Here is a 21,585-nt window from a genome sequence, read left to right on the forward strand (position 1 = left end):
GCACTTTGAATTTGAGCTCTGTGATTGAACTTGTTAGCTAAACCATTGTGCAGTGCTTCTCCTGCCGGGTAACAAGAGGAGCTCAGTTGTGGAAAAGGGCAAGTGTAGCTTAGGTTTTGCTTTTAAATTGCTGCCTTGGTCAGGGTTTCTCTTCCTGCACAAATATCATGACCAAGAAGCAAATTGGGGAGGAAAGGGTTTATTCAGCTAATACTTCCATGTTGCTGTTCATCACCAAAGGAAGTCAGGACTGGAACTCAAGCAGGTCAGGAAGCAGGAGCTGATGCAGAGGCCACAAAGGGATGTTCCTTACTGGCTTGCTTCCCCTGCCTTGCTTTGCTTGCTCTCTTATAGAACCAAAGACTACCAGCCCAGGGATGGCACCACCCACAATGGGCCCTCCCTGCTTGATCACCAATTGAGAAAATGCCCTACAGCTGGATCTCATGGAGGCATTTTCTCACCTGAATCTCCTTTCTCTGTGATAACTCCAGCCTGTGTCATGTTGAAAAAACCAGCCAGTACAGTTGCCTTCCCTGAGCATTTGATGGTCCCTGGGCTTTTGGATTTTGTTGCTCTTGTGGGGTTCTGTTTCTCCCAGTTTTTCCTAACCACCACATTCTTTTGTTTTGACATTGGCTCCTCTGGGGTGTGCAAAGTTGGCTGCACCCCCCTCATTGAAGTTCTCAGTGAAGACCGTTGTTTTCCTGTCTCTTTGAACCTTGGTTTGTCATAACCAGTGTCTATGCCTGCTATAAAATCCAACTAAATCCCAACTTCTCTTCAGACTTGCACCTAATTTGTTTTAAAAAAAAAAACAGTTAACTTCATTTGTCTTTTTGAGAAGACAATTTTTTTCTGGGATGTTTTATTATTTGCTGACATCAATAACCCCAACATCACAGGCTAAATTATTCTTTTCTATTGGATATAGTAGAGTTTCTAATTTTTTATTTTATATGCTTGAACATTTTGCCAGCATATATGACTGTTCCTGGTGCCCTCTGCAGCTGGAAGAGGGCATCAGATCCCCTTAGACTGGAGTTATAGATGATCTCCAGTTCTGTGAGAATCAACCTTGGACCCTTTAGAAGAACAGCCAGGGCTCTTAACTGCTGAGCTAATGTTTTATTACATTGAAAATAAGGAATAAAATTTTAGATTTTGTGTGTGTGTGATTTTTTTAAGCATACACATACATTCTAAGTTCAGAAGTTTAAATAGTATTTCTATAAACACTGTGTAGGCAAACTGGTGATTTTATGGAACTTGAACTGGATCTCACAAGAATCTCTTTATTATAAAGAGTTTCTACAGTAGCTAGACATTAGCAGTATAATTTTAGGATTNAAATTATGGAGAGTTTGAGTCAGTCCTCACGGTGACATATCACAGTGCTGGTGTTTTTCTGCCCAGAACAGCTCTAGTGCAGCATTTCAGTGTCACCACAGTCTGTGACAAAACCAAAGACATAGCTGCAGGTCAGCATGGATAAAGGGGAGTCTTTATCCTACCCTAGAACTCATGATGCTGAGGAATATGGTCAGAAGGTTCAAGGAGTCACAACAAACAAGGAGAAGCACGTCACTGGCAGTTGAAGGTGGCTGGTAGTGTTGGGCACTGGAAACAGAGGGTGTTGGATCTTTTGTTGTTTCAGAAAGGTAGAACTTAATGATCAGAAATAGACAAGCATCAACTGATGGATTTGGGACCTGCATATAAACTTAAAACCAGCTGTCACATAAAGCAGTGTGTCCTGTGTAGGGGAGTTAGCAGTGGTCCCCATGTGTGATAATCAGAAATGGGCCATAATGAGTCCCAACTCTAAACTGCAAGTCTGAGGTCACGTCAGTCTAGAAAGAGACTCCCTGAGTCCATTGACATATGAAGGGAACAAAATTGCTAAAAGAAGGGGAGCCTCAGACTTTTAAACATTCCCAAGTAAAAATAGGCTGTTTATAACAGTTCCCAACTGAGACTGGACTCAGGATGTGCAAGTCCTACCCACATCCAGAAAGAAAGTGGAATTACTTAACATTTCAGGTGGTTATCATATTACATAATTGTTAACGTGGAACCTATTGGTGATTTGTAGGAAGTGGCTAACAAAATTATTTTAGCAAAAGAATCTTTCTATATTATTGCATGAATGTATGGAATAACTTGTTTGTTTGAGTCATAATTAATGGAAGAATAACATTGGGACTGTGAGACAAAGCTTTTAGGTGACTTACATGGAAATGGTAAGAGCTAATTAATACATGAACTTTACCACCCTACAACAGTTGTTTAGCCTGATGTTTTCTATTTGACTTTCTGTGTCTATGACTGCTTGTCTCATGTGGTGTTTTCTGTGTCTGTGTTGGTGGGGTTGACTGGGTGAAAAATAAGTTCCTTTTATTGCTAGTTGCAGGATGAGGAGCACTGGTGCCCACATAGTTGGACAAGATTCACAAACTAGAAGCAGAGGATAGAGTAAGATAAGAAGAAAATGGATGCCATCAGGTGGAAGAGCGAGTAAAGAGAGGTGCTGAAGAAAAGGTTATCGTTCTCTAAAGGCAGCTAGTTTTTACCAAGTTAGCCTGAACACAAATGATTGTCTAGGGCAAAGGGGAACTAGAAGTTATGTGTATCTAGGATGCAAAAGAGAAGAGAAGAGAGCTGCATGTCCAAATTATTATTGGACTAAAAATGTTATCCCCATTTGGCCTGCCTACCTCTCTTCTGAACTATCTTCAGTCTCCCAAGATTTCAGTATGTTTTTCTATATTTTATCCAATCAAAGAGGGTGTACTCTTCTGGATAAATGGCTGCTGCTGATGCATGCTGATGCTGATAAATGGCAGTCAACTTTTCTGTCTGCATCTTTGTCTGCTCATTTTCACTTTTAGTCTGGATTCATCATGGTACCTGATATAGGGGCTGGTTTCCCAGGTGGTGGTACCAGGGATTAGCTCCCGAATGGCTTTTCCTTCCTTTCTTTCCTTCCTTCCTTCATTGGGAATCCCCCAGTGAATGGTATTAAACTTTTCAATAGCCATTAACAAGGTTTGTTCAAAAGAGTAAAACAAATGTGAAACATTCAGGAGAGAGTATACAGATATACAAAAGTGCTCATCAGTCCTAGAATGTTACAGAGGTTTGAGCATCCAAGGAACATCTTTAGGAAAAATAGGTTCTTTGAGTATGTTGCACTTTCTGTTTGTACCTGAGCAGGGTGATAACCATGAACATGCTTATTATTGTTTTAAATACTATTAATTTATTAGTTCTAAATATGACAGGGGCAGTACCTTAATAATTGAGACATGGGTCCTATTTAATCAGCTTAGCACAATTACTGGGAGATTACTGGCAGTTTTCTTTATGCAAACTGCCTAAATCTCAGCTTCTCTCCCCAAGTTATTTGCTGTTTAAGTCTGTCCCAGGTTATTTCTAGTCCATTAGTCTGTTCTCAGGATGCACTTCTTCTGGTTCATTTCATCTAGTGGAGACCTCCTGTTCTCATCTTCTCCTTTTTCCTCCTCTTCTCACTCTAGCGTGTTCCCTACCTGTTACCCACCAGCTCAATAACTACTTACCTCTATTCTACCTACTATTGGCTGTAGCCATTTTATTTAACCAATAGCCTTATACTGGGGAGCACAGTTTAAATAACAATGGCAGGTTCACACGAGAATTCATTCATCTGGGGACAACCAAATCGTGGTGCTCACAATTTAGTATTTATATACAACAATCCCCAACAGATTCTGGAACAGAACCTAAGCCCCCCCGCCCCCCCCCCACACACACAGAAAGTCCTGGACTACTACCAATGGTATGTATATGAAATACCTGACATATACTGTGGGGTTGGTGTATGATACCAATAATCTTCTTTGTTGATATTACTACCATATCCCTATTTTCCAGTTACAGACAGGGGAACCATGATATTGAGCATCATATTCAAGACATAGTAGAGGAGCCTGGAGTCGCCTACATACTTGAAAGTTTTCACCTTAAACGATGCCAATGGAGAGGCATAGACATGGCCTGAAGAGGCAGTTGCAGCCAATGAGCACACTACTTCCCAATTTCTAAAGATAGAAATTTAATTTACATCCAAAACTTCTAAGAAAATTTCTTAACTTCAAATATGACATCATTTCATGTATTTCTCTGGAGGGAATGACTAAGATTCTGACTATGTTCCTGTGGGTGAGAATTCCATCTATGTACTTAAGCACATATTTTGTTAAATAAAGGAAGAGGGAATGCCAATGAAGAAAAACTATCTTCTAGTATCCCAATGGGTATCCCAATTATAAGATTAATAAGTTTACCTCCTTAGAGAAGTAAATACATTCGTAGCTCATTGCCACGCCATTACATGTCAGACCTCAGGATTTCCTGCTTGCTCTCTGTGAGATCTTGCTTTCCTCTCTGGATTAAGAATTACCAGATCAACTTCAACAGTAACATCTTAATAGAGAAGAATATTAAATTGGCCCTTGTTTTCTATCATTGCTATCAGTGGCAAACAATTTTCAGCTAAGTTTTTTTGTTTCTCAAGGCTCTGTGTCCATTGCTATTGCAGGTGAAATCGTAATTGCAAGACTGAGGGGAGAGGAGATCAAAGACTAACAGATTCACATTTCAGGCACTGCCCACCATTTAAGGCAACAAACTTACCAAGACTAGAGCACTGAGAATACAATTCTAGAATGTATGAATACAATTCTAGAATGTGATTTTCTAACACCTGTCTGGCAATCAGAGTTTATGAAGAAAATACACTAACAACATTCTGGTAAGTCATCACCTGACTAAAACTGGATCTGAGACTGAAGCTGTTTCATAACAGAGAAAGCAGAATTGCCCCTGAGCAAAAGAAGCACAGCAGTAAGAGGCATGTGATTCTAGACATACCCTGATTCTCATGACTGAGTAGAAGCTTCACTCATAGAGGCCATTGCCACTTAATCCAAATAGCTATGAAATCTAGTTTTCATAGTGATCCAGGATTTTTCTTAATCAAGTTTGTTGAGCCTCTAGGACAAGAATCCTAAACAATATTTTCAGAGTTATTAACACTGTACCTATACTCTGTCAAGGTTTGTTTACAAGTTTGTAATGAATATGAAGGAAGTGTCTAGGTTTGTAGAAAAGTGTCCTTCATCTGCGTTATTATTCTGTCAGACTTTCTGGAAACTGACACTTTTATGCACACCGAGATACTTTTTGCACATTCATTACAAACTAGAAATCAAGCCTTGATGGAATATGGGTATAATGTTAGTAGCTCTGAAAAATCTAGTTTAGGATTCTTCTGGTGAAGTGTCAACAAGAATGATTAATGAAAAGCCTGGATAACTTTGAAAACCATGAAAATGAGTCAGGTAAGTGAGATACTAGTAGTAATCATCCCGATAACATTCCCATCTCTAACCAAGAGTCTATTTCTGTCTGTAGCCTTGGTGAGGACATTCAGGAAGAGCTAACACAAAAATAAACAGTTTGTAGCATCAATTTTCATAGGAGCCACAAAATGTTTTCACCGATTTAAGATGTTCTTTGTTGATAGAGAAGAATATGTGAACATATGAAGTCTCAGAAGACTCCTTTGTTGTCTTTTTCTGGTTACTTAATACTGCTGAAAAAAGTAAGGGCTGATAAGCACACCCGATGAAATTATTCACACCTGAAAAAAATTATATCATATGGGACATGCCTGGGTTACAAATATTCAAGCTTGTGTACATAAACTGTTATAAAAATCAGAATGAAAACCTGCTTCAATGCTAATAGCACTACAAAGCTCAGCTAATGACTGGTACATCAGTTCATCACACGAAATAAGCAATGTATTTATTCCTTTCTATACATTTTTGCTATTATGTGATTTCTTTGTTTTATAAGGTGATGTTTTGACCACTGATCAACCAACAAGTCTTACGATTGTTTGATGTGCTGTTTTTCTTTATATGAAATAAGTGAGTTCTAGGTCAACACCTTTGACTCATGCTGCACTTTATTCATTGCAAAGACATATAATCTTTCAGGACCCTGAGTTTTTTTGATAGAATAGCTTATGCACTTCTATCAACAGATCTCAATGTTCTCTAATAATTTATATTGGTCTATACCATTAATATTCACAAACCAATGGTTACTTGAAATTGAAAGAAATCATGAAAGTCTAGCCACATGTGACACAATAGGAACATAAGAAAATAGAGGCAAATACTCCACAAGTATACCTGAAAAACCCAATAAATAGCTAGAACTAATGGAGCATGTGAAATGGTTATACACCCAAAATATCACCACCTAGCCAGATATTCCTCTCAGTATTCTGAAACAAGCAAAATTTCTAAATCTCAACTATACTGTACGTAACTCAGATTCCTTCATCTTCACTGATAACACATTAAGTAATAATATATACCTTATAGGTTTAGAAGTGTCAACTAATTATACATTGTTTTTCTTAGAAATCTAGGATCTATACATTTAAAAAATCATAGTGAATCACTTATTAATTCTAGTGAGAATAAGTTGCATGGCAAATGCCAGGTTTTAAGTAACATGAAGCAAGTAGTCCATGCCTACCTCCTCATGCAGAATCCTCGGGATCAGGCAGAAGGTTCTCGTCAAATCATGTCTGGTGATATGGCTATAGGGGTTATTTTGGTATCACAGACTGTTGCTGGAGTTTTGGGCAATTCGTGTCTCCTCTACAATTATATAGTGCTTTACTTCAAATCATACAAATTAAAGCACATGGACTGGATTTTGACGCACTTGATTGTGTCCAACTTCTTAACTCTCCTATGTAAAGGTGTTCCACAAGCAATGGCAGCTTTTGGTTTCCAATGTTTCTTCAATGATTTTGAGTGCAAACTACTTTCCTACCTTCATAGGGTGGGAAGAGGTGTGTCATTTGGCAGTGCATGCTTATTGAGTGTCTTCCAGGTCATCACCATCAGCCCAGAGGATGCCATTTGGACAATCTTTAAAAATAAAGCACCCAAGTACATCAGCTCTTCCCTATACTTAACTTGGATTCTATCTCTCCTTTTTAGCATTGTTTCCCTTAAGTATATGTCTGCAAAATTGTGCAATGTTAACAACACAAATCTCAAGGACTTGGGTTACTGTTCTTCTCTTTTTTTTGACAAAACTGCTGAGGTACTGCATGCAGTACATGTGATTATCCCTGGTGCTGTGTGCATGTTTTTCATGCTGTGCTCCAGTGGTTCTATGGTTCTTATTCTGCACAGGCACAAGCAGAGGATGGAACATATGATTAGGCGCAATGTTTTCCCTAGATCCAGCCATGAGTCCAGAGCAACACAAACCATTCTTCTCCTAGTGAGTACCTTTGTCTGTTTCTATACACTCTCCACACTTTTAACTATTTGTTTAAACTTTTTAGTTAATCTTACCTGGCATCTAGTGAGTATCCATTCAATATTCTCAATGTGTTTTGCTTCTGTAAGCCCCTACTTACTCATGAGACATGGTTCCAGCACATCCATCCATTGCTTTGCTTGGGTAAACTATCAAAAATCCTAAAGGTCATCCTATGTATTCCAAACACTTATGGAATTCTGACATTAATTATCATGCTCAGAGAAATGTTTGTATTCACTAGGAATATTATTATATTTTGTATAACAATATTTAGTGCTAAAGGTATGTGTATGTTTTTGCTTGTTTGTTTGTTCATTTGTTTGTTTCATATAAGAACAAGTCAGCACATATTTACTGAGATTGAGTCTACTATCCATCAAGAAATACCACTGGAAGACAGCACAGAACATATCAATCACAAGACATAAAAGGATACAAATAATTGTGAATTTCAGAAACTGAAATAATGATACCTACAACAATAACAAATTGCTTTCAAACAAAATGCATTTCGTATTAGCTTTTCTTTATGGGGTCTGAGTCAAAATGAAAATAAACTGAAATTCTTTCATTGTGCTCCCTATGTTTCATGTTAGTGGTGTTACTTTAAATAACCTTGGAACTAATGCACACAATATTTCACTTGAGTCCATGCAATATGCCTTTGTCTTGCTGGAAATTGGGTAGAAATATGGTGGGTGCTCATCACCATGTGATTTATGCTTTATGCCATCCAACAACTTTTTGTTTGTTTGTTTCTTTCTTTGTGTAGCCCTGGCTGTCCTGAAACTCACTCTATAGAGCAGGTTGGTCTCTGCCTCCAAATTGCTGGGATTAAAGGTGTGCATCACCATTGTCCGGCACAACTTTTTTTCTATATGTGGATTTTCACTACTTTTAATTGCTTACACAGTGATGTACATAATTGGAATTTAAATTAAATGCATACTACGGTTGAAAACACTCAAAATATAAAATAATTGAATGAGTATCAAAAATGTCAAATTAGGACATGACAAGCTTGAATTCCTTTCCTAGATTAATTTTTCAGTTATTAGTTTGTATCTCTGAAGCATTCATGAAAGTCAGTTTTCTTGTTGTTAAGAACATTTCCCAGTAAAAGTACACTATGCATGGAACTTCAACCTTGGAAATGACTATTCCATTGTCCATCATGCTTTTCCTTGGTTAGAATCAAGATCTCACAGGTGGAGTTTTTACCTGTACTGTGGCTGCAAAGGACTGGGCCTGACAACAATCAAACAAGCATCAGGAAGGAATTTCAGGGATTTTACCTCTCAATACAACTTTCAGCCAAGGATTAATTGTGGCTGTTTGCTACTGACTGTCTTCATAGTACAGTAGTTTCCTCTAAATTGAAACATTCTCTCAAGAAGAAGTATGGGGGAGATGAGGTCCCTGGAATCAGGAAGAAGACAAATTTTTCTTGTCTGTGAAAGAAGAAACTTGCAAGGATCACAAGATCCTCTCTTCAGTGCTATTAAACAATAAGTCAACTGTTGCGGGTGGTGGCTTCTGTTTCTTTCTGCCTAGAGGAAATTGGTAGACAGGTGAGAATTCTTAAAAGCCATAAAAAAGCTTCAGCATTGCCTTTTCAATCTCTGTGTTTCTGTTAGTGATGTAGTTGCCTTTCTTCTCTTCCTGTTTCTGTTGTGATGGCTAACAGAATACTTACAGTTTAAACATACTTTATGAGAAGCCACAAGGCAAAAAACGCTTCCGTCATGAAAGTTCCTAGCTTATACAAGGTATAACCTTGCAGCCTATTCCATTTTGTCTCAGACACTGAAGACTATTCAAAAAACTGTCTGATATGCTTTTTATTAATTATTTTATTTATTTATATCCCAAATGCTGTATCCTCTCACAAAGTTCGTCTTCCCATCCTCTATCCTCTTTGCCTCTGAGAGGGTACCCAACCCTTGTATCCCCCTACCCTAGCACATCAAGTCTTTACAGGATTAGGTGTATACTCTAGCACTGAGACAAGGCAAGGCAGACCTCTGCAACATATGTACCAGGGTCTTTGGTCCAGTCCATGTATGCTCTTGAAAGAAAGATGAAATTTCAAGACCTGTAAGTCATATAAAGTACTCAGAAATTGCTGGTTGTTTGTGAGCCTAGAGGCTGCCTGGGGCTGAAAGAAGAACAAACCCAGGCATGCCCCATCATTAAAGCATTCTTGGGAACAGCTTGACCATAAAGATAAAGAGGAATGTCAGGACATAACAGGGCTATCTGAACTGAGTCAACGACCATCTGGCCTGGCACCTCCCTCTGCCCATTGCCCTTTGACACAGTTTAAAGTCATAAATTAACCAGATACTCTGCTCGCATTAATAAACATCCAACTCACAGAAATCCGACACCCTGACCTGCATGTATTCTTTTGCTTACATGTATTTTTTCTGCTGATGTTTGAATAAGCCAATAGTGTGTCACTATGCTGAATTCCCCACCCCTAAGCCCTTTACCTCATAAAAACCCCTAGCTTTCGAGCCTTAGGGTCGAATCCACTGTCTCATGAGTGAGATACTTTTCGACCTGGAGGTCCACCATTAAACTGTCTCATGTGTTTGCAGTAAGAAGGATTCTCATGTTTCTTTGGGTGTGCTCTCCTCCCGAGACAGAGTGGGGGTCCCCGAAAGGAGGTCTTACACTCTTAGGTTGGTGACTTAGACTCTGGGACTTCCCACAGGTCCAGGTTAGTTGACACTGTTGGTTTTCCTGTGGAGTTGGATCCCCTTCCGTTCCTTCAATCATTCCCCTAACTCTTCCATCTGGGTCCCTGATCTCAGGTCAATGCTTGGCTATGAGTATCTGCATCTATCTCAGTCAGAAGCTGTTTGAGTCTCAGGGGACAACCATGTTACATTCCTCTGTACAAGCACAATACTGCATCAGTAATAGTGTTAGAGATTATTGCTTGCCCATGAGCTGGATCCCAAATTAGGCCAGTCACTGGTCTGCCATTCCATCAGTCTCTGCTTCATTTTTGTCCCTGCAATTCTTTTAGACTGGAACAATTTGGGGTTAACAATTTTGTTGTTCTACAAAAGAATGGGTCACAAGGATAACTGCTATTTCTGCTTTTGTAATCAAGCTTCCTTACTCTACTAAAGTGTACCCACATGGTTTTTTCCCCATGTAAGCCCTGGATTGCCATGGCATTTAAAGCTGGGTCTTGGCATGTTCTGAGAATTAAGCCATACACCAGGAAACATACATTTTCACTGTTTTCATTTTGGTGTCAGAGTATAGTATAGAAAAACAGCTTTCTATTTTGTGGGATAATTTTAGAAGGGCTGTTTGTTTTTCTTTCTCAGACATGGTGAGTCCCTTTTAGTCTGAAGAAATTAAATAGTGACACTGTTTCTGAAGAAACATGAGCAAATATCTACCCTGGAGAGGAAACAAATTTCAGAACAAAGTTTTAGAATTGTGTTTAGAATATTTTGTGATAGGCTCTTCCTGGGGAGCTTAAATACACATAGAAAGCAAACCCACAAAAATCCTTGTATCTTGGAAAACAAATTGATTTTTTTTAGGACCAGTAAAAGAAGTATGGAAAAGGGATTTCTTACAGTGTTGTGGTCTGGAGTCATTCAGTGTTTCACCAATATGACAACAAAAAAGCTTTAGAATCCTTCTAAGTCTATGATCACTTTCCTCATGATGGAATGGATATTTCAATTCAGAGGAAAGAGTAAAAAACTCATTTCCTTTTTTCTAGCTCTTATTGTATTTCTCCCTTTCTTATTCAGTACAGCAGCAATTTGGAGGAGTGATGTGTGTGAATATATACACACACATACACACACATACATGTGTGTGTGTTTCTGAAGGTTATACAGGAGGAACAACAAACACCTTTAAAACTCAAGGAATATGGCCCATTAGTTAGCACAACTAAGATAGGTATGCCTCAGAGACACGTTCTTGAGTACTGTGTATCCAGTGGACTTTGTGTTCTGGAGTTTTTCTCTGCTTGTTTCTTTCACATCCATCTTAATATAAGAATTATACAAAATCTGTAAGGGGTCTCCATCCCTTCACTGAACACTGTCATTGGCACTTACAATAATGGTGCTTGAAATTTTTCAAGCATTGCTGCAGGAGCAAATTAATGAGTCAATCACCACCTCTGTAAAGAACATAGACATGTAGATTGTTAGTAATGGCCATCTCACTTAGTATGCATTTGGAAAGATAAAATTGTTAGCAAAGTTAGTTAGGGTGTTTTTGCTAGTGACTGTGAAATAGAAAATCTTAGGGAGAAATTTGAAGTTCAAAAATGCACTCTCTTTTTTAAAAAAAATTTTTTTATTGGAGATTTTATTTATTTATATTTCAAATGTTATCCCCTTTCCTGGTTTCCCCACTGCAAATTCTCCATCCAATCCCTCTCCCCCTGCTTTTATGAGGGTGCTCCCACCCACCCACTCACCCACTGCCACCTCACTGCCCTAGTGGTACCTTACACTGGAGCACAAGCCTTTACAGGACCAAGGACATCCCATCCCATTGATGCCAGATAAGGCCATCCTCTGCTACATTAGCAGCTGAAGCCATGGTCCCTCCATGTGTAGTCTTTGGTGGTTTAGTCCATGGGAACTGTGGGAAAGTATGTTTGATTGATATTGTTGTTCTTCCTATGGGGTTGTAAACCCCTTCAGCTTCTTTAGTCCTTCACCTATCTCCCTCATTGTGGTCCCCATGCTCAGTCCAAGGCTGCAAGCATCCTCATCTGTCTGTAAGGTTCTAGCAGAGTCTCTCAGGAGACATCCATATCAGGCTCCTGTCAGCATGCACTTGGCATCAGCAATAGTATCTGGGTCTGATGTCTGCATATGTGATAGATTCCCAGGTAGGGCAGTTTCTGGATGGCCTTTCCTTCCGTCACTGCTCCACTCTTTGTCCCTGTATTTCTTTTAGACAGGAGCAGTTTTGGGTCAAAGTTTTGAAGATGGGTGGGTGGCCCCATTCCTAAACCTGGAGGCCATGCTTCACCACTGGATGTTGGCAGCGATCCTGTTTGAATATTAGCTTCCTTGTCAGCCATAAGTGCTTACTTACAAAGTCTTGGTCTCTGTGGGAAAGTACTAGTCCACCTGAGTACAAATAGACACAGAACCTGAAGTCAGCGGAGAAAATATAGCTATAAATCTTAGGTGCCTAATAACCCTTTCTGCTCTGATCCTCCTGCTGAACTATTTTCCCAGTCACTATCCTATTCCTGGGGATTGGATGTATTAGCCAGAGACAAAGCAACCTCCCTACATTCCCCTCCCTGCTCCTATGAGTATATAACTTCTGTGGAAAAAATTAAAATTTGTCAGCTTGAACAGAAACCAGTTTTGCTGTCTGTTCTTTGTGTTTCTTTGTGCCCCATTCTCTTCCAGGTGGACCCTCAAGTCCCTGTTCGACTATCCTGCTGGTCGGGACAACTGGATATGGTCTCTACAGGTTCTCCCTCCTCTTAGTTGTGTATTTCAGCTAATGCCATCACTGTTGGGTCCTGGGAGACTCTTTCTTTTTTGACATCTATGACTTTCTGGTGGCTACCCCCAGTTCCCGATCTCCCATTGCTACACGCCTCTGTTCAATTTCCTGTGCATGCACAGAGAGCCTCTGTGCATTTTCCCCATCTCCTCTTATACCTGATTAGACGCCCTTTTCCCCATTTCCCTCTATTTCTCCCAAGTCCCTCCCACCCTCTACTTCCGTAATTATTTTGTTCCCTCTTCTAAATAGGACTGAAGCATCCACACATACTCTTAATAGTTGACCTAGAGACATTTTGAGGTCAGGGAACAAAACTATTGGAAGACTAACTTGGGAGAAAGAGAAGGTCTCCTAGGAGGAAGAGAAGGCCTCCTGGGAGGAAGAGAAGGCCTTTTGGGAGGAAAAGAAGGCCTCCTGGGAGGAAGAGAAGACTTCTTGGGAGAGTGAGCTGTGCCAGCTGAAAGAATGCAACCAGAAGATGGTCTCGGAAAAGAAGGCCTTGGGGATCAGAGTAGAAGAGCTTCAGGCTGAGCTGGCAACTCAAAAAAAAAAAAAAGAAAAAGAAAAAGAAAAAAGAAAAAAGAAAAGAAAAGAAAAGAAAAGAAAAGAAAAGAAAAGAAAAGAAAAGAAAAGAAAAGAAAAGAAAAGAAAAGGAGGCGTTTATTGTGAAAGATCAAGAAAAGACAGAGCAGTTGGCAGAGCTCACCCTCAGATTGACCAAGCAGAAGCAGCACTGGAAGATGCTGGAGCAGACAATAGAAATGTGGAAGAAGAAGGAAGCTGTAGTGTTGAGGAAGCAGCAGGAGCTAAAGAAGGGGAACTCTATCCTGTCAGAACAGCTCAGCAACTACAAGATTTTTTTTTTCAGGAGAGACTAAAAGACCAAATCTCTGATGAGAACAAGGTGCTTCAGAGTTTCCTGGATAACAAAGACCTTTGGGATTTTGGAGCAAAGCTCTACTATCATCTGCAGACAACTATTCTCCCTTTGAAAAACAGCTCTTGGCCTGCTATTGGGCCTTAGTGGAAACTGAACGTTTAACAATAGGACACCAAGTTACTATGCGACCTGAACTACCCATCATGAAGTGGGTACTATCAGACCCTGCAAGTTATAAAGTGGGACGTGCACAGCAACAGTCTATTATCAAATAGAAGTGGTATATACGTGATCGGGCCAGAGCAGGTCCTGAAGGCACAAGCAAGTTACAAGAAGTTGCTCAAATGCCTATGGTTTCTACTCCTGTTACAATGCCATCTGCTGCCAAGCATGTGCCTATAGCCTCATGGGGTGTTCCCTATGATTGAATGACCGAAGAGGACTAGGTCCTAGTTTACTGATGGCTCTGCACATTATGCAGGCGCCACCCAGAAGTTGGTACTGGGAGTGGGGTATTGCTGTGATAGGCCTGACCATGNTTTTATTTGAAAGAATGTGGATTTTGGGACTTTGGATTTGGAAAGCAGTGGAATGCTTTAAATGGGGCTTAATGGGTCATCCTAGTAGGAATATGGAAGTCTTTGTTGCTGGGAGTAATTTGAACTGTGTTGACCTGGCCCAAGAGATTTCAAAGGAGAAGACTTTCAGAATGTGGAATAAAGACTGTCTTTGTGGTATTTTGGTGAAGAATGCGGCTACTTTTTACCCTTGTGTGAAAANTCTGCCTGAGGCTAAGGTGAAGAGACTTGGATTAATTGCATTAATTGCATTGACAAAGGAAGTTTCAAAAAAGCCCAGCAGAGACTTTGTTCTCTGGTTAAGTCTCACAAAGAGAAGTTTGAACAAGCATAGCAAGCTTAGAAAGGCAAAATATAAAATATATGGTTCGAGTATTAAAGTCATACCAGGAAGTGAAATGGAGCAAAATCCTGTGTTCTAGGAAATAACAGATTAAGGGAGTGGGACCTTGGGGCAAGACCCTACACAGCTGAATTTAGAACCAGGCATGGTGGTACACACCTTTAACCCCATGAGACAGACATGCTGATCTCTGCATTCAAGGTCAATCTACAGAGCAAGAACCAGGATAGCCAAGCTTAGGCAGTGAAGGATTTAGAAAACATAAAGCTAGTGATAATGTAATAGTGAAAGATCCTGGCAGAATGTAAAAGGTCATAGAAGCCCTGGAATTGGTAAAATAGATTTTATTGTTAGTAGAACTGGCTTCACTGATTTAGAAAAATAAAGGTGCACAATGCTATGGCCACTCCTCCAACCTGTGTGTCTGCCAATGTTCTGACCAGGTGTGTGCCCATTGCTGCACCTTCATTAGATTCTTTTCTTGTTTCTCTCCCATACCCATTTCTTGAGGAATCAATCATTTTAGAATAGATATTGTTTAGATCTGGAAATCTCCTACTCCCCCCTTCTCCTTTTGCCCCTGAGGGCCTATAAAAACTGGGACCTCTCTCCCCTCGAGGTTGACTCCTCTACCCCTGCGTGGGATATGAGTCGTCCCCAGAGCTCTGGCTTTCTCCGAATAAAGCCTCATGTGGTTTGCAACAAGCTTAGTCTGTCGTGAGTTCTTGGATGTCCGCTATTGTCCTGAGGCCTGAGCAAGGGGCTCCTTTCTGAGTATTTCATTTGGGGGCTCCTCCGGGATCGTCATGACCACCCAAGTCTCTGAAGACCCACTTGGAGGTGAGATTTTTGTCCAAAAATATTTCTGTAAGCCGGCTAGGTTCTGTGCTGAAATTTGCAGCCGCGACGTTTCGTGAGAAACGGAGACCTTTGCTTCGGGATGAGGCACTGAGTGTGAACAGCAGATGTGCTGGAATCACCGGCTGCTGCTCACTCTGGGGGATGCCCTGAGTGAGGGGAAGGACTCCAGGAGTCTGTCTGGGGCGGGGAGTGTACTCCCTCGACCATATGCATTTCTGAGTTGGTTTTATCTGTTTGATGGAAAACAGGCATCTGTCAGTGTGTGTTTGTTTTTTGTGTCTGTTTACAGATATTTGTCAGTGTGTGTATGGGTGTTTTTTGTGTTTGTTTTGTGTTTTACGTGGTGTCAACAATGGGGCAGACTATAACGACCCCCCTAAGTTTGACTTTAGACCACTGGACTGAAGTTAGATCAAGGGCCCATAATCTTTCAGTAGAAATTAAGAAAGGACCTTGGCAGACTTTTTGCATCTCCGAGTGGCCAGCTTTTGATGTAGGATGGCCACCGGAGGGGACTTTTGATTTGACTCGTATTTTTGAAGTTAAAGCCATTGTCTTTCAGAATGGACCTGGGTCCCACCCAGATCAACAGCCTTACATTACTGTTTGGCAGGACCTCGTCCAGAATCCTCCACCTTGGATCAAACCATGGATTCTCCAGCATAGGTCAGGCTCCTGAGCCCTGACTCTACGAGAAGCAAAAATGAAACCACAGGCTCCACCTGAAACGCAGCCTCCTTTTCAACCCACAGCTCCCCCCAAGATCTATCCTGAGATTGAAGGGCCTCCGAGTGGCCAGAGTCCCCTTCCCCTCCTCCCTATCCTCTGCCTCCGCAGGTCCCTGTGCCAGGCTCTGGGATTGCTGCCAGTGCGGTCAGAGGGCCAGCAGCGGGGACCCAGAGCCGACGAGCCCAGAGTCCCCCAGCAGATAGAGTTCCTGACACTACTTCTGCTTTTCCTTTACAGGCTGTGGGTGACCTGCCCACAGACCTGCAGTCTCTTCAGACCCTCCAATATTGGCCTTTTTCATCAGCTGATCTGTATAATTGGAAAACTAACCATGCCTCCTTTTCTGAGAATCCGACCAGCCTTATGGGGCTGGTAGAGTCTCTCATGTTTTCTCATCAACCCACTTGGGGTGATTGTCAGCAACTCCTCCAGGTTCTGTTTACTACTGAAGAAAAGAGCGCATTCTCCTGGAGGCTCGGAAAAATGTTCCTGGAGTGAATGGAGCCCCAACCAACCTACCTAATGAGATTAATGCTGGGTTCCCTCTGGATCGACCAGATTGGAACTACAACAGAGCTCAAGGTAGGGAGAGACTGGCAGTTTACTGCCGGGCTCTGGTCGCAGGTCTAAAGGGAGCGGCGAGATGCCCCACCAATTTGGCTAAGGTAAGGGAAGTGATGCAGGGCCCTACCGAGCCCCCATCTGTTTTTTCTGGAAAGATTGATGGAAGCTTATAGATGCTATACTCCTTTTGACCCGATCTCTGAGAGCCAACAAGCTGCAGTTGCAATGGCTTTTATAGGACAATCAGCATTAGATATTAAAAGAAAGTTAAAGAGACTAGAAGGATTACATGCCACGGCTTTACAGGATTTTGTTAAGGAGGCAGAGAAGGTGTATCATAAGAGAGAAACAGAGGAAGAGAAGAGAGAGAGGGAAAAGCGAGAAGAAGAAGAGGGAGAGAAACAAAGGGAAAGAAGACAGGAGAGGAATTTAAGCAGGATTTTGGCCACAGTAGTAGGGGAACGTGAAGGAAGGAATAGGCCAGAGAATAGACAGACAGGGTACCTGGGCAACAAGGAACCCAGACCTGGAGGAAGAAGATCTGTCCATAAGATTTTAGAGAAGGACCAATGTGCCTATTGCAAGGAAAGAGGACATTGGGCACAGGAATGCCCAAAGAAGAAGGGAAGGGCCCCTAAGGTCCTGACTCTGAAAGATGATGAATAGGGGAGACGGGGCTCGGACCCCCTCCCCGAGCCTAGGGTAACCCTGATGGTGGAGGGGACCCCCATGGACTTTTTAATTGATACAGGGGCAGAGCATTCTGTGATGAAACATCCACTGGGAAAATTAAAAAATAAAAAAAACATAGTGATTGGAGCCACTGGTCAGAAACAATACCCCTGGACCACTGCACGCACTGTAAATCTGGGGAAAGGCCAAGTGAGTCATTCCTTCTTGGTCATTCCTGAGTGTCCCACACTGCTTCTAGGAAGAGATCTTCTGACTAAATTAAAGGCCCAGATCAGATTTACCCAAGAAGGGCTGAGAGTATGTTGGGAATCTCCCACCTCCATAGTCTTAGCCCTGCAGCTTGAGGAAGAATACCGATTGCATGAAGGCATAAAGCAAACGGAGGTGCCAGACCTAAAAGACTGGTTGACTGCTTTCCCTAGAGCATGGGCAGAGACTGGAGGCATGAAAATGGCTGTCAGAGTTCCCCCTGTGGTTGTGGGACTGAAGACAGATGCAACTCCTATAGGAGTGCGCCAATACCCAATGAGCCGTGAAGCAAGAGATGGAATCAGGCCACATATTCAGAGACTATTACAATTAGGTATTTTGGTACCTTGCCAGTCACCCTGGAATACTCCTTTACTGCCGGTAAAGAAACCTGGCACGAGTGACTACTGACCAGTCCAAGACCTGAGAGAGGTCAATAAGAGGGTTCAAGATATTCACCCAACTGTTCCTAATCCCTATAACCTCCTCAGCTCACTCCCTCCAGAGCGAAAATGGTACACAGTACTTAATTTAAAAGATGCTTTCTTTTGCCTGAAGTCACATCCCTCCAGCCAGCCCATATTCGCCTTTGAGTGGAGAGATCCTGACACTGGACAAACGGGACAATTGACCTGGACACGGTTACCCCAGGGGTTCAAAAACTCCCCCACCCTTTTTGATGAGGCTCTACATTGAGATTTAGCCTCCCTCTGAACTGAAAACTCTGCTTCAATATGTTGATGACTTGCATCTTGCTGCAACCACGGAGAGAGAATGCTGGCAGGGGACCAAGAGATTGCTAGCAGAACTGGGTGAGTTGGGTTACCGGGCTTCTGCTAAAAAAGCCCAGCTATGTCAGATGGAAGTAGTCTACTTGGGATATACCCTCTGGGATGGAAAACAGTGGCTGACAGAGGCTAGAAAAAGGACTGTGACTCAAATACCAACACCGGTTACTCCAAGGCAGGTGAGAGAATTCTTGGGCACCGCTGGGTTCTGCAGACTTTGGATACCTGGGTTTGCAACACTGGCCTCCCCCCTGTACTCCCTGACCAAGGAAAGTGGAGAATTTAGATGGACATCAGAACATCAGAAAACCTTTGAAAATATTAAGGAGGCCCTGCAGACTGCGCCAGCCTTGGCACTGCCAGATCTAACCAAGCCCTTCATCCTCTATGTTGATGAGAGGGCAGGGGTGGCCAGAGGAGTTCTTACTCAGGCTCTAGGGCCGTGGAAGAGGCCAGTGGCATATTTGTCTAAGAAGCTAGACCCAGTGGCCAGCGGATGGCCCACATGTTTAAAGGCCATTGCTGCAGTAGCCCTACTCATTAAGGATGCTGACAAATTAACTCTGGGACAGCAAATAACTGTGGTAGCCCCCCACTCTCTTGAAAGCATTATCCGTCAGCCCCCAGACCGATGTGACAAATGCCCGGATGACTCATTACCAGAGTCTGCTGCTGACTGAATGGGTCGTGTTTGCCCCCTCCCGCCCCCCGCTATTCTCAACCCTGCCACCTTCCTTCTTGAAACAGATGATTCCTCACCCATTCACTGCTGTGCAGACATCCTTGTGGAGGAAATTGGGATCCGAAGTGATCTACGTGACCAGCCGTGGCCAGGTGTTCCAAACTGGTACACAGACGGAAGCAGTTTCCTAGTAGAAGGTAAGAGGATGGCAGGGGCAGCGGTGGTAGATGGTAAGTGAGTCATGTGGGCTGGCAGCCTGCCAGAAGGTATGTCAGCTCAAAAAGCTGAATTAATTGCCGTGACCCAGGCCCTTCGGATGGCTGAGGGGCAGTCCATCAACATTTACACCGATAGCAGGTATGCTTTTGCTACAGCCCACGTCCATGGTGCCATCTATAGACAAAGAGGGTTGCTGACATCAGCAGGCAAGGACATAAAAAATAAAGAGGAGATTTTGAGCCTCCTTGAGGCTAGTCATCTGCCTGCCAAAGTGGCCACTATACATTTTCCTGGACATCAAAAAGGACACGATGCTGTGACAAGGGGAAATAATATGGCTGATGTTAAAGCTAAACAGGCTGCACTCGGCCCTAAGATTCTGCCCTTCAGGACTCAACAGATAGAACCGTTCCAGAAAGTTGCTCTGCCAGAACTGGAATTGTGTAGCCAGAGTTTTGAGTATACACCTGAAGATATAAAATTAATGGACAATTTAGGGTTTACTGCAAAAAATTCACAGGGCCAACGAGCAGCCAGTAATGTTAAAATAATATTACCACAAAAAGAAGGGAAGAGATTTATTGAAAATATACATCGGTTGTCCAACCTGGGAGTCAAACACCTGCAAACACTGGTTAAAGCATCTGCTTTTTATGTTTTAAGACTCTCTGATGTTGCAGAAGCAGTAGTTAAGAACTGTGTACCGTGTGCCATGACTAATGCAGGACATTCGAGATATCCCCCAGGGAGAAGACTACAAGGCGATCACCCTGGAGCCTATTGGGAAGTAGATTTTACTGAAGTAAAGCCAGCTAAGTATGGTAATAAATATCTTTTAGTTTTTATAGATAACTTTTCAGGAAGGGTGGAGGCCTACCCAACAAAAAAAGAAACAGCCAATGTTGTGGTTAAGAAAATCCTAGAAGAAATTTTTCCACGGTTTGGAATACCTAAGGTAATAGGGTCTGATAATGGACCCACCTTTGTTGCCCAGGTAAGTCAGGGACTGGCCATCCAACTGGGGATTGATTGGAAATTACATTGTGCTTATAGACCCCAGAGTTCAGGACAGGTAGAAAGGATGAATAGAACCCTAAAAGAAACCTTGACTAAATTGACAATAGAGATGGGCAGGAATGACTGGACAGCCCTCCTTCCCTTTGCTTTGTTCCGTGTTAGGAACACACCAGGAAAATTTAAGCTTACTCCATATGAAATTCTGTACGGGGGACCTCCCCCGCTCACTGAAGTAGGGAGAGTGCCAGATTTTCTAGAATTTAACCCTGGTTCTTCATTGTTTACACGCATGAAAGCCCTAGAAGTGGTCAGAAACACTGCCTGGGAGCAGCTCAAGGAGGCCTATGAACCAGGAGATTTGATGGTATCTCACCAGTTCCAGGTGGGAGATACAGTTCTTGTCAGACGACATCGAGCTGGCAATCTAGAACCTCGGTGGAAAGGCCCTTACATTGTACTACTGACCACCCCCACTGCTGTCAAAGTAGAAGGCATCTCTGCTTGGATTCACGCCTCTCACGTAAAGCGAGCTCCTGGAGAACTTCAAGATGAATGGGAATTGGAAAGGACTGATAATCCTCTTAAGTTATGCCTATTTCGTCGGCGCCATCCTGAAAGAGAAGAGTGACAACCCACACCAGCCTATAACTCTCACTTGGCAAGTGTTATCCCAATCGGGGTAAATACTATTTGCCACCTCAAAATTAGAACCTCTGGGGGCATGGTGGCCAACCCTGTATTTTTGCCTCTGCCAAATCATTCCTGCAGCCAGGATTACTCCCCCTAATGTAGTTCGAAGCTATGGGTTCTATAGCTGCCCCGAGCACCTTAAGAGCTCCTGGTGTGGGGGGCCTCCATTTGCAGTCAATGGAGTTGTGTTACCTCAAACAATGGAGATTGGAAATGGACTGTTGAGCCCTCTGGGGATGGATTAGAATTTTCTTTTCAAAATAAGGGCCAGGCAAGCGTGCAGTAATGAGGCTATACAGAAATCAGGAATGTAAGTCTACAGACTTAGACCGTGTGAAACTGCAGTTCACAAACATGGGGAAAAA

The 21,585-nt window shown here is 42.2% G+C and overlaps 2 protein-coding genes across 2 annotated transcripts; both read left to right on the top strand.

The window, feature by feature from the left end:
- The first annotated feature begins 6,573 nt into the window (after positions 1-6,573).
- LOC110312208 (vomeronasal type-1 receptor 4-like) lies at positions 6,574-7,563 on the top strand. Its single transcript, XM_021185763.2, has one exon. It carries the CDS (start codon positions 6,574-6,576, stop codon positions 7,561-7,563), a length of 990 nt encoding a protein of 329 aa, XP_021041422.1.
- An 8,378-nt stretch (positions 7,564-15,941) lies between these two features.
- Positions 15,942-21,158, top strand: LOC110283944. Its single transcript, XM_021149499.1, is given in 8 exon segments — positions 15,942-16,377; positions 16,380-16,769; positions 16,772-17,025; positions 17,027-18,543; positions 18,545-19,243; positions 19,245-19,308; positions 19,311-19,931; positions 19,974-21,158. Coding segments are annotated over 8 exon segments (5,166 nt in total).
- The last annotated feature ends 427 nt before the right edge of the window (positions 21,159-21,585 follow it).

This window comes from Mus caroli, chromosome 17 (genome assembly GCF_900094665.2).
Source record: "Mus caroli chromosome 17, CAROLI_EIJ_v1.1, whole genome shotgun sequence".
Classification (NCBI taxonomy): domain Eukaryota; kingdom Metazoa; phylum Chordata; class Mammalia; order Rodentia; family Muridae; genus Mus; species Mus caroli.